Below are 11,597 nucleotides of genomic sequence, written 5' to 3'. Positions count from 1 at the left end.
AGGACAGAACCTGGGGGACGCGACGGGGGGGGACACGGAGGTGCTGAGGGGGGCACAGAGGGAAAGGATGGCGACACGAGTGGGAGGGAACAGCACGGCCAGGGGAATGGGGTGAGGTGTTGGGGGGACGGTATGGGGCTGGAGGGCAGGGACAGGGGGCTGCAGCCAGCTGGTGGGTGAGAGGCTGTGTGTGGTGGGGGTCACTGAGGAGGGCATTGAGGAAAGAGGGGCACATGGAGGGTCCCCTGGTGCCCCCCGGCCCCACACCGCGACCCGTGGTGCCTCCCAGGCGCTCCGGGCTCCCGGGGGATGCGGTGACCCCATAGGGGATCTGCTATGACCCAGCACAGCTCTCTGATCCCTGGAGGGGGATCCGTGGACCCAGCATGGAATCCAGTGTGACCCATGGTGGGATCCAGCATGACCAGCATGGGACCCGGCTCCCGGCTGAGGATCAGGCGTGACCCAGCGCCTCGCACACATCTGCCAGGACCCACTGCGGGATCCCTCGTGCGCAGCACGGGATCCAGCGCCCAAGAGAATCTCTTTTGGTCCATGAGGGGAATGTCAGACCCTGCGGCAGGATCCAGCGCGGCCCAGCATCTGGGCAGATCCACCGCGATCCCGTGCGGCATCCAACGCCGGGAGGAGGATCGGGCGCGTGGCAGCGCCCGAGCGGATCCCCTCAATCCGGGGCAATGGGAGCAGAATCCGGCGGGTTGGGCAGATCCATTGCTGCCCAACGTGGGATCCGGAGCAGAGCGGAATTCCTGCGATCCATTGTGGGAGCGACGCGGTGGGAGCGGCGGTGGAGCGGGACCAGGCGGCGGTGGGGACGTGGCCGGATCCGGCCGTGCCCGCGGGGGCCCCGGGGCTCAGGGGCAGCCCGCGTCCCGGTGCCCGGTGCCCACCTTCTCCTGCAGCTTCTCCATCTCCTCCTTGTGCGCCAGCTCCGACTCCTCCAGCACCCGCCGCTGCGCCGTCTCCTTCTTCAGGAACTCGATTTCCCTGCGGGGGGAACAGAGTGTGGGTGCGTGGCACCGGGGTGTGTATCTGTGCCCCGTCCTTGAGGCAGGGAGGTGGGGAGGGGGGTGCTGGGGTTTGGGTGTTGAGGAGAAACTGTGCCCGCTGGTGGTGGTGGTGGTGCCCATGGATCTCCCAGGGGTGGTTTCTCTTCAGGGTTTGTCACCAGGGAGAAGGGGTGCCCAGGGAGGGTTTGGTGTCCTGAAGAGGAGTGGGTGCCCAGGAGATGCTCTGTGCACAGGGGATGGTCCATACCCAAGGGATGGATGGTTCATGCCAAGGAACAAGGAGTACCCAGGAAGGGTTTGGTGCCCTGAAGAGGGATTGATGCCCGGGAGACGGTCCATGCATAGGGGATGGATGCTCCGTGCGTAGGGGATGCATGATCCATGCCCAAGGGATGGTTCAAGCCAAGGAAAAAAGGATGCCCTGGAAAGGTTTGGTGCCCTGAAGAGGGATCAATGCCTAGGGGATGCTCCATGCACTGGGGATGGGTGTTCCATGCCTAGGGGATGATCCAAGCCCAACAGACGATCCATGCCCAAGGGTTCATCCCTGACCAGGACCAAGGGGTGCCCAGGAAACGTATGGTGCCCCGAGGAGGAGTCAATGCCCAAACGATGCTCCATGCATAGGGGATGGATTGTCCAAGCCCAAGGGATGGCCCATGCTCAGGGGATGCTCCATGCCCAGGGGATGGTCCATGCCCAACAGATGCTCCATGCCCAGGGGATGGTCCATGCCCAACAGATGCTCCATGCCCAGGAAGAAGGGCCAACCAGGATGGCTTTGGTGCCCCAAGGAGGAGTCGATCCTCACAAGATTGTCTGAGGCAAAGGACAGTGTGCCTGGCAAGGAGCTGGTGCCCCACAGATGGGTCCGCACTGAGGGCACGGTCCATGCCCGGGAGATGGACCGATCCCAGGGAGTGGGTCCCCAGGGGCGGTGCGTATCCAGGATGAGGGGTACCCAGGAGGGGATGAGCACCCAGGGCCCTGCCCTCACTTTTGCTGGTACTCCTTGATGAGCCGCTTGGCCTTGCTGTACTTGCGCTCCAGGGTCTGGTACTGGGCCTGCGTCTCCTTGAGGTGCTCATCCACCGCCTGGCACAGGTTCTGTGCCTCCATCCAGTACCCCTCCAGCTTCTCCATGCGCTCCTTGTTCTCTTCCACGCTCTGCTCCAGCTGGGCCTTCTCGGCCCGCCACCGAGCCTTCTCCTGCTCCAGGCACTGCAGCTGGGGGACAGCAGGGTCAGGGCACAGCATGGCACAGCATGGCACGGCATGGCACAACATGGCACGGCATGGCACGGCGTGGCACAGCGTGGCACAGCGTGGCACAGCGTGGCACAGCATGGCACAGCATTGCATGGGCTGGCTCAACACAGCGTGGCATGGTATAGTGTGGCATGGGATAGCATGGCATGGCCAAAGAGCAGGTATGGTACAGCATGGAACAGCAACAGATGGAATGGCATGGGATGGCATGGGATGTCTTGGCATGGACAGAGAGTAGATATGGCACAGCATGGAATGGCATGGCATGGCCAAAGAGCAGGTATGGCACAACATGGAACAGCGCAGCACGGCATGGCATGGGATGGCTCAGCACAGCATGGCATGGAATGGCATGGCATGGTCAAGGAGTAAGTATGGCATAGCATGGGATGGCATGGCATGGGATGGCATGACATGGGATGGCATGGAATGGAATGGCATGGCATGGTCAAAGAGCAGGTATGGCACAGCATGGCACAGCGTGGCACAGCACCTCTGGGTGGGCCTTGGGGGACAGGTATGGGGATCTAGGGGGGATGTGGGGACACAGAGGAATCTGCTCACCTTCCTCTTCAGCTGCTGGATCTCCGCCTCGGTGACAGCGTGCTTGATCTGGAGCTGCAAGAGGAGCCGGGCATTCGCAGGGCACAGGGATGTGGTGGGACAACCCCACCCCGCTCCCATGTGCCCCCCGGCCCCTCCTCACCTCCTTGAACTTGTGCACCAGCTTCTCGGGGTCCATCTCAACTGGGGAGAGCGTGTCCTCATTCTCGGCCAGCTCGAACACCTCGATGGCCATCTCGCTGCTGGGGAACATGGGGCTCATCTCCTCCTCCTCATCTGTGGCGTATTCCCCCGTCTGCAGCGGGCACAGAGCAACATTGGCACACGGCAGCCCCCCAAGCAGGGAAACTGAGTCAGCAGCCCCACAGTGCATAGGGGAACCCAGGCACTGAGGGCCACGTCTGTGCTCCCTGGGTGCTGCCCTCACCTCCTCATCATCCTCGGTGTACTGGGTGTAGCGCTGCTCGATCATCTCCCGCTGCCACCTCTCCTGCTCCAGCGTCTGCTGGATCAGCTGGGCCACCTCGCTCTGCTCGCCCGGCTTCTCCCTCCCGATGAGGAACCTGCAGGGACAGCGGGAGCTCACCTGGGGACAGCGGAGGGAGTGGGTGGCAGGGAACCGAGGGTGGGGGATGCTCAGGTGGCACAGCCAGGGGACAGCAGGGAGGCTCAGATGGGGGACACTCAAGTGGTGACAAATCTGGGAGGACGACACAGGACCTGTGTCTGAGATAGAGAGGCATCCTGCGCCGTTCTGGGGGGATTTATGGCTGGCGTAGGGCAGGCAGCGGGCATGGGGACAGGAGGGAGCAGGGAGCGCTGTGGGGAAGGGAATAAAACTGTGGGGGCCGCCTGCCCCCACGTCCCCAGCCCTGGGCCCTACCGGACGCGGCCCTTGGTGTTCCTGAGCACGGAGGCAGCGAAGCTCTGCGTCACCCCCACCAGGCTGGTGCCATCCACCTCCACGATGAGGTCGTTCACCTGGATCCTGAGGACAAGAGGACCGTCACAGCACGACCACCCCTTGCCCACCCCCCCAGGCACCTCCCAGATCCCAGGCCAGCTCCTCCATCACCACCAAAGCCCTCCAGCAGGAGCCCAGGTGGGGTTTGGGGCTGGGGCTGGGCAGCCCATACCTGCCATCCCGGTGGGCCGCCCCTCCCTCCGTCACCGTCTTGACGAAGATGCCCAGCTTCTCCAGGCCCATGTCGGCCCCTGCACCCATGCCAATGATGCTGATCCCCAACCCTGCAGCGTCTGTGGAGACAGAGAACTGTGTCCTGATGGGGCAGCAGCAAAATGCCCAGCACCTATGGGATCACCTCAGGTCCAGCCCCAAGGCACCAAGGGAGCCCTGGAGCATGGGACAGGGATGAGACCCACCTTTCTCCAGCTCCACGGGGAAGAGGTCGAGCCGCTCCACTCTCTTCTCCAGCTCATACTCAGCTGAGGCGGCCATGGGGTCAACATCTTCATTGCGGCGGTCGTAGTCCTCGTTGGAGTAAGTGCTGAAGACCTGAGGTGGGAGGGAGATGGTGAAAGGGAAAGAGCGTGGGGATGGTGGATCCTAGGAGACACGGGAGAATCCCCAGCACAAGTCACACCAGGGGATGAGGAGGAGTCTGAGGAAGAGAGGAGGGCTTGGGATGCACTGGGAGATATGGGTGGCTCTGTGTATGGACGGATGGACGGATGGACAAATGAGGGATGGATGGAAGGACGGAGGGAGGGAGGGAGGGAGGGAGGGATGGATGGATGGATGGATGGATGGATGGATGGATGGATGGATGGATGGGTGGGTGGAAGGGTAGGTGGATGGATGAATGGAGGGAGGGAGGGTGGGATGAAATGGCAGATGGATAGATGGACATTTGGGCAGACAGACGGACCAAGGCATGGATGGATGGATGGATGGATGGATGGATGGATGGATGGATGGATGGATGGATGGATGGATGGATGGATGGATGGATGGATGGATGGATAGGTGTGTGGATGGATGCATGGATCGAAGGAGGGATGAGTGGATGGACAGAGGGATGGCTGGAGGGATGGAGGGATGGAGAGAGGGATGCATGGATGGATCGTTGGACAGACTGATGGACCAAGCATAGATAGGGATGGATGGAGGGATGGGCAGAGGGAGGGGTGGATGGATGGGCAGGCAGATGGGGTGCACAAGCAGTGGCTGCTCCAAGTCAGACAATTTGGGGGTGCAGACCTGGCCATTTCTCTGATCCTCCCTCATCCTTCCCCCTTCTCCAGTGAGGGACCCCCCAGCTCTCAACCTGTCACCTCCTCAAGGGCCAAAGCATCGCAACAGCCGGGAAGGGGACAGCTCTGCCCTTCCCTGCACCCCACAAGTGCTGGGCACACCCACGCGATCCTGTGCTCCCAGACTGGGGGGGTCACCCAGGCTCTGAGCGTGGCAGATGTCCCCAGAGGGGCCACAGTGCTCCAGGGCGAGTGGATTAGGGCTAACACCGCGCCGCTAAAGCCGGGCACAAAGGGTATTAGGGATGAGTGTCAAGGGCCATCGCACAAAGCCCGGTGACATCGAGACAGGCAGGACCCTCCTGGGTGGCACCCCCAGGGACAAGTTGGGCACCTGCCCCACATCTGCACGGGGTCCCCAGGGGGGTCTGGGCATGGCCCAGCTTGTCCCACTGTGCCCCTGAGTGCTGTCCCCAGGTCCTTGGGGTGCTGGAGATGTGCAGGGGTCCTGGAGAAGTTCCCAGAGGAGACACAGAAGGAGGCAGCAAATTTGCCAAGGGAGGGGGCTGGCAGCAGGGACCCCCATCCCCATGCACAGGGTGCGCTCTGCGGGTGCTGGTGCTGGGGGTGTCCCCAGGTCCCCTCGCCCTGGGCTGGTTCGGGGGCTCAGAACACTGACAGATGCTGGGACAGGGGGGTGCCCTGCCTGCTCATACCCACAGCACCCCATGGAGGGACAGGGACGAACGTCAGAGGTGGAATGCATTGCCTGGGGAAGCAGAGCACCCCGCAAAGCGCATCTGCACGTCCACAGCAGGGATTCCTTCTCGGGGCCGGGACGGCCAATCCCCACAGTGCAGAACCCCCGGAGCTCACCCAGCGGTGCATGGACACCGTGGGACCCCGTCCCCGTGCGGTGCCACCGCGGTGCCCGTGTCCCGTCCCAGGTGGGGCCACCCACCCGCCGCTGACTCAGAGCCAGAATATAGGCCGTGCCGCTAAAAATAACCCAGCGAGGCACAAAGCAATTTCTGTTCCTCCAGCCGGGGGGATACGAGCACGAGAGAAAGCCCTGAAATAACGGCACCACCTCGCCGCCCTCCGCGCCATCGCTGGCACCGCTGGCACCGGGTGGGCACGATATGGGGACCCCAAATCCCGGAGCCGTCCCCATATGGGGACAAGGAGGGAGGATGAGCAGCTCTTGCTGGTGGCACCCGCCCGCCCATGAGGCACTTCCCTTTCCTCCACTTCCTGAAATGGTCCTGTGCTGAGCCCGGGGGTGGGCATCGACCTTCCCTGCAGGGGTCCCAGCTCTGGAGGGATTCCCAGCACTGATGGGACCTGGGGACCAGGGCTGGCCTGGTCGCACCTGGCAGGACTTGGGGCCTGGCTGAATATTTTAGGCATCCCCTCCCAAAATGTGTAGTGGGTTCCGGCCCACCCTGATGCACCATGGTGGGTTGGCAGTATGTGCCATCGGGTCCCAGTGTCACCCTCTCCACGTGCCACCAATGCAACATCTCACGGCCCAGGTCTCCACCCCACGTCCCTTTCCCCTCCCCACATGGCCCTGTGTCCCCAGCGGCACAGCTTCCAGCTGGCAGGTGGTCCCAGGGGGCTCGTGTTGGGGTACAAGGGCACTCTGGAGACCCTCTGCTCTTCTCCACACAGCCACCAGCACTGCTCGGATGTGGCCCAAGCTTGGCCATGGCCAATGGGACAGGAGGTTGCCCACCTCTGTGGCCTCCAATCTCGTCACTGGATGGATGGGGACCCCCAAAACTCCCCTCTCCTCCTCCCATCTTTGGGGACCCCAAAGCACCACGACCGGGCTCACCTGGATGGGCGCCGTGCTGAACTGGATCTTGCGGTTGGGGACAGGCTCCTCTTCCTCAGACAGCCCGGGGATCTCCACGCAGCTGGATTCAGGCTCGTAGAGCCCATCCGCCTCCTCATCCTCATCCAGCCCACTGCCCCCCGAGTCCTCCCCGAGCCCGCTGTAGGCACTTATGTCCACCAGGTCCGCCTCGGAGAAGTCCTCCTTCTTGGACTCATCATACAGCTCGCCCTCCTCCGCCCGCTCTCCCTTGCTGCCCTCCTTGGCGTCGGGGGGCTCCTCGCCCCCATCCAGGCACGGTTCGGGGACCACCGGCCCCTCGGCCCCTTTGGCCACCTCGGGAGCAGCTGTGGGCTCCTTGACCTCCACCTCCGCCTCCGACTCGCCGCTCTCCTCCACCTCCACGGGTTTGATCTTGCAGACCTCCTGCACCCGTGGGGCGCTCCCATCCTTCTCCGTTGACCTCGGGGCCTTGCCCGTCGCCTTCTCCTCCTCCGTGGGACGCGGCCGCGCGGGCGCAACGCTGCCTTCCGCGCAGCCCTCGGCTTTGCCACCCTCTCCGCCCTGCAGGAAGACGCGGGACCGCTTGCTCACCAGCTTGGAGTTGAGCGGCCCCGCGCGCCCCGGCGTCTTGTGCAGGTTGTTCCGCAGGTCGGCCTTCTCGAACACGGCGCTCAGCTGGCTGACGGTGGGCGACACGGCCTCGGTGTCCAGCTTATCCAAGGACTCGGTGCTGCCGTTGAACTTCACCACCACGTCCAGCTTGCGGTCCTGGAAGCCGGCGCGCTCCTTGCGCAGCAGCAGCTTGGTGGTGGTCTCCTTCTCCTGCGGGCTCCGCTCGAAGATCTTGCGCGTCTCCTGCAGCTTGGAGAAGGGCTTGTCGGGCTTGGAGTCGAAGCGGCTCACCCGCTCAGACACGCTGGTGCCCAGCTTCAGGGGGCTGCCCTGCTCCATGCCGTCGCTCAGGCTGCCGGCGCGGGGCAGGGAGAGGCGGACGGGCTTCTCCTTGCCCTTGGCCAAGTCGCAGGCGCCCTCGGGGCCCGGCGCCGTCCCCATCTGCAGGAACATGTTCTTGATGCGATGGACGTTGGAGCCATACTTCTTGCTGCGGGCTTTCTTGCCGTCCTCGCCCTCGGCATCCTTTGTGGGCTTCAGGGCCTGGATGGTGGCCTCGTAGGCGTTGCGGTGCGGGGACGCGCTCCTCAGCCCCCCGCTGCCCGCCCCGCTGCCGGGGGCCCCCCCGCTGCCCCCCGGGGCTGCCGCCCCGCTCGCTGCCTCCGTCCTCAGCATCCTGCCCCGAAACCTCCGTCACCGCCGCGCCGCATCGCCCGCCGCCCGCTGGGCACGGGGAGGGGGCCGTGCTGGGGGGCCGCGGGGACCCGGTCAGGCCATCGCCAGCCTGGGGGGGCCCAGCGCGCCCCCCCCCTCCGCCCCGGCCCTCCTTCCTTCCTTCCTCCTTTCTCCTCCTCCTCTTCCCCTTTCTCTCTGCGCTGGTGATGGAGCGCTGCCGCCCGCGATCCGCCCGCCCCGCTGCCCGCAGAGCCCTCTGGGTCTTAGCGACGCTCTCTTGCTCTTCCTCTTCCTCGCCGCCGCGCTTCGGCCTCGCTGTTTGGATGCCCCCAGCTCTGTCCCCCCCCCCCACCAAGAACGCTGCTGGCACCGAGCCTGGTGGCACCGCCGTCCCCTCCCTGCAGCCCCCCGCTGCCCCCCTCCATCCCCTTCACATGGTTGGAACCGCATTTCCCCCCCCGTTTCCCTGGCCTTGTGCATTGTCCCCACAGCCCAGCGCTGTCCCCATGTCCCCCCCTGGTCTGTCCCCCTCCTCCCCAGGGTCCCCCATGGCAGCCCCGGGAACCCCCAGCCCTGCCCCATGCGCACGTTGCTTCTGCTCCTCTGCACCCCCAGTTCCATCCCCACAGCCCCCAAGATGCTCCCTGGGTCCCCCCAGTTTTGGCAACACGTCCCTCACCTTTGTACACACACCCCCTGTCCCCGCATCCCCCCCTGGGTCCCCAAGTCCCTCCAGTTTTGTACCCTCGCACCCCATCCCATCTCCTCCTGGTGTTATCCCCATGTACCCCCATTCTTTTCTCCATGTCCCCTGTTTCACACCCACATCTCCCCTGAATCCCCGTGTCCCTGCTGGCCGTCCCCACATCCCCCTGCTCCCACCCCTGTGCCCCCCCATGTTTGTCCATGCATTCCCTGCTCTGATTCCTTTGAACCCAGGGCTCCACCAGAACCCACTCTGGGGTGTCCCTGGGTGTCCCCGTAGGGTCCCCATTTACTTTCTGTCCCCATAAACCCCTCCCCCTCCCCAGGGCGCTACCCACCCACCCACACCTCGACCAGGGGGGTCTGGTGGGGGAATATTTTGGGGGAGATTACTGGGGGTCCACTCCCCTCCCAGTGCATACAGACACCGCGGGGAGCAGAGCGCACAGCGCAGCACCGCTTTGGGGCGCTCCTGGGACCAGCACCCCAAAAAAACCACACACCGTGCGGGCTGGGGCCCAGGATGAGGACACTGCCCCCACCCCCCCCACCACCAAGTGCCATCCCCACGGGCCCCCACGCGGTGCAGGCGCGGGCAGCAGGACCCTGCAGCGGCTGCATCACCCAACGCAGCGACGGCCCTTTGTGCGTGACGCGGCGTGACGTGGTGCAGAGCGACAGCCCCCCCCATGCCCCCCCTTCCCCTTCCGCTGCAGGGCCTGCTCACCCCCCCCCCAGCCCTACAGCATCCCCCCTACCCCCCTCAAGTCCAACTCAGTGCTGGGGGGTCTTGGCTCTCCACCCCGTGCATGCACATGTGTGTGTCCACACCCCCCTGTGCACACGCCTGTGCAGCGTACCGCTTCTGGCTGGCCACGGTGCCGTGCTGGCAGGGCAGCCAGCTGTCCCCAAATGTCCCCCCACCCCGAGGTGACGCGTCGTGCTGTTGTGCCCCATCGTGCTCGATCGCGTCCCGTCGTGCCCCATTGTGCTCCGTCATGCCCCATCACATCCTGTTGTGCCCCACCACGTCCTCTTCTCCCCAGTGCGCCCTGCCGTGCCCCACTGTGCTGCTCTGTGCTGCACTGTGCCCTGTTGTGCACCATTGTGCCCAATCGTGCCCTCTTGTGCCCAGTTATATCCCATTGTGCCCCATTGTGCCCCACTGTGCCTCATCGTGCCCCTTCTTGCCCTGTTGTGCCCATTTATATCCTATTGTGCCCCACTGTGCTCCACTGTGCCGCACTGTGCCCTGTTGTGCACCATTGTGCCCCATCGTGTCCTGTTGCACTATTGCACCCAATTATATCCCACTGTGCCCCACTGCGTCCCATTATGTCCTGTCGTGCTCTATTGTGCCCCGTTATATCCCCCTGTGCCCCGCCGTGCCCTCTTGTGCCTGGTGATATGCCATTGTGCCCTGTTGTGCCCTACTGCCTCACCGCACCCCGCTGTGCCCCTTTGCACCCTGTCGTGCCCTCCTGTTCCCCTCTGTGACCCCACTGTGCACAATCCCCACACCATAGTGACCTGTTGAGCACCACTGTACCCCACTGTGCCCCATAGTCCCCCTCTTGGTGCTCTGGGTCCCCTCTATCCCCCTCACCCCCCCCCAGCCCCAATCCCACAGCCCAGGAGCAGCAGCACAGGGCCGGGCTGGCAGGAGGTGGTCCCACCCCGTCCTCGTGCCCCCCCCCAGGTGGGGCCCCCCGCCGGGCCACCCCGCTGTCACTGTCACTCAGGCGCTGGCGGTGCTCCCAGTGAAGATGGAGGCAGCCGCGCTGCTGTGGCTCTGGGCGCTGGCAGGCAAGTGGCAGCCCCGGCACCACCACGGGGACATGGGTGGGGGTACCCCCATGGGGAGGGGGTGGGGGAACCCTCAGGAGTGGGGGTGTGCCGATGGGAGAGCTGGGTAAATCCGTCCTGCCCTTGGGGACAGGGGACAGAGGGGACCTCTCTGCTCGGTGGGAGCAGGGTGAGGGGAAGGGGCTGTCCCGGTCCCCGTCCCCGTTCCTGTCCCCCTCCCCATTGCCAGCACCTCTTAATTTAACTGGCACCGTGGGGCCACGCGTCCTGGGGGAGGCCTTGTGCGCCGTGGGGGTGCTGGAAATGGGGAAACTGAGGCAGGGAGGAGCTGTGCCCCCACTGCGGCTCCAGCCCCGCTCCTGACTGCAGCCCTGGCCCTGGTGGGTGCCCAGCCCACCCTCCCTGACCACCGCGTCTCCCTCGAGACCGGAGCTGTCTTCGTCCACGAGCTGGAGCGGGAGCTGTTCCAGGAGGCCTTCCTCAGCGAGAGCGAGGAGGAAGATGGTGAGGGCTGGGCCCAGGGGAGCGGGGCAGGGGGTGACCTGCAAGGCTGGGCTTGGGGGGGGGCCAGGACTGATAATGATGGGGCACTGACTTACACTTGTCCCTGGCAGGCATAACTCAGGTTGGCTGTGTGTCCATCCCTCCTGGCCCCCACCTGTCCATCCATCTGCCCATCCGTTCATTTTTTCGTTCATCCATCTGTCCATCCATCCATCCATGCAGCCTTGCATGCCCCTACCCCTGCACCCCCCTGCCCCCCCACACCCCCATCCCTGCATCCACCCGGGGACCTCCTGCCCGTGAGCACCGCACCACCCCACCTGCCTGGCGCACGTAGCAGGGGGGTACCCCATTTTAGGGACGTTCCACTCAAA

At 64.6% G+C, this 11,597-nt stretch overlaps 1 protein-coding gene across 2 annotated transcripts in view; it reads right to left on the bottom strand.

Moving 5' to 3' along the window:
* Positions 1-8,483, bottom strand: part of PPP1R9B (protein phosphatase 1 regulatory subunit 9B) — a 9,726-nt gene extending 1,243 nt beyond the window's left edge. Inside the window, exons 1-9 of one of the 2 annotated variants that reach the window (XM_021377993.1) lie at positions 6,919-8,470; positions 4,248-4,380; positions 4,001-4,121; positions 3,748-3,852; positions 3,292-3,427; positions 3,007-3,159; positions 2,865-2,918; positions 2,029-2,258; positions 912-1,008 (exon numbers count right to left, since the gene is read on the bottom strand). In XM_021377993.1, coding sequence (XP_021233668.1) covers positions 912-1,008; positions 2,029-2,258; positions 2,865-2,918; positions 3,007-3,159; positions 3,292-3,427; positions 3,748-3,852; positions 4,001-4,121; positions 4,248-4,380; positions 6,919-8,208 — 2,319 coding nt within the window. In that variant the 5' untranslated portion in view covers positions 8,209-8,470. Of the gene's footprint in view, positions 1-911; positions 1,009-2,028; positions 2,259-2,864; positions 2,919-3,006; positions 3,428-3,747; positions 3,853-4,000; positions 4,122-4,247; positions 4,381-6,918 lie in introns of both variants that reach the window. The other variant, XM_021377992.1, reaches the window with a different exon arrangement.

The sequence above is a fragment of the Numida meleagris genome, chromosome 26 (genome assembly GCF_002078875.1).
Source record: "Numida meleagris isolate 19003 breed g44 Domestic line chromosome 26, NumMel1.0, whole genome shotgun sequence".
Taxonomy (NCBI): domain Eukaryota; kingdom Metazoa; phylum Chordata; class Aves; order Galliformes; family Numididae; genus Numida; species Numida meleagris.
This window is presented reverse-complemented; position numbering and strand designations above follow the sequence as displayed.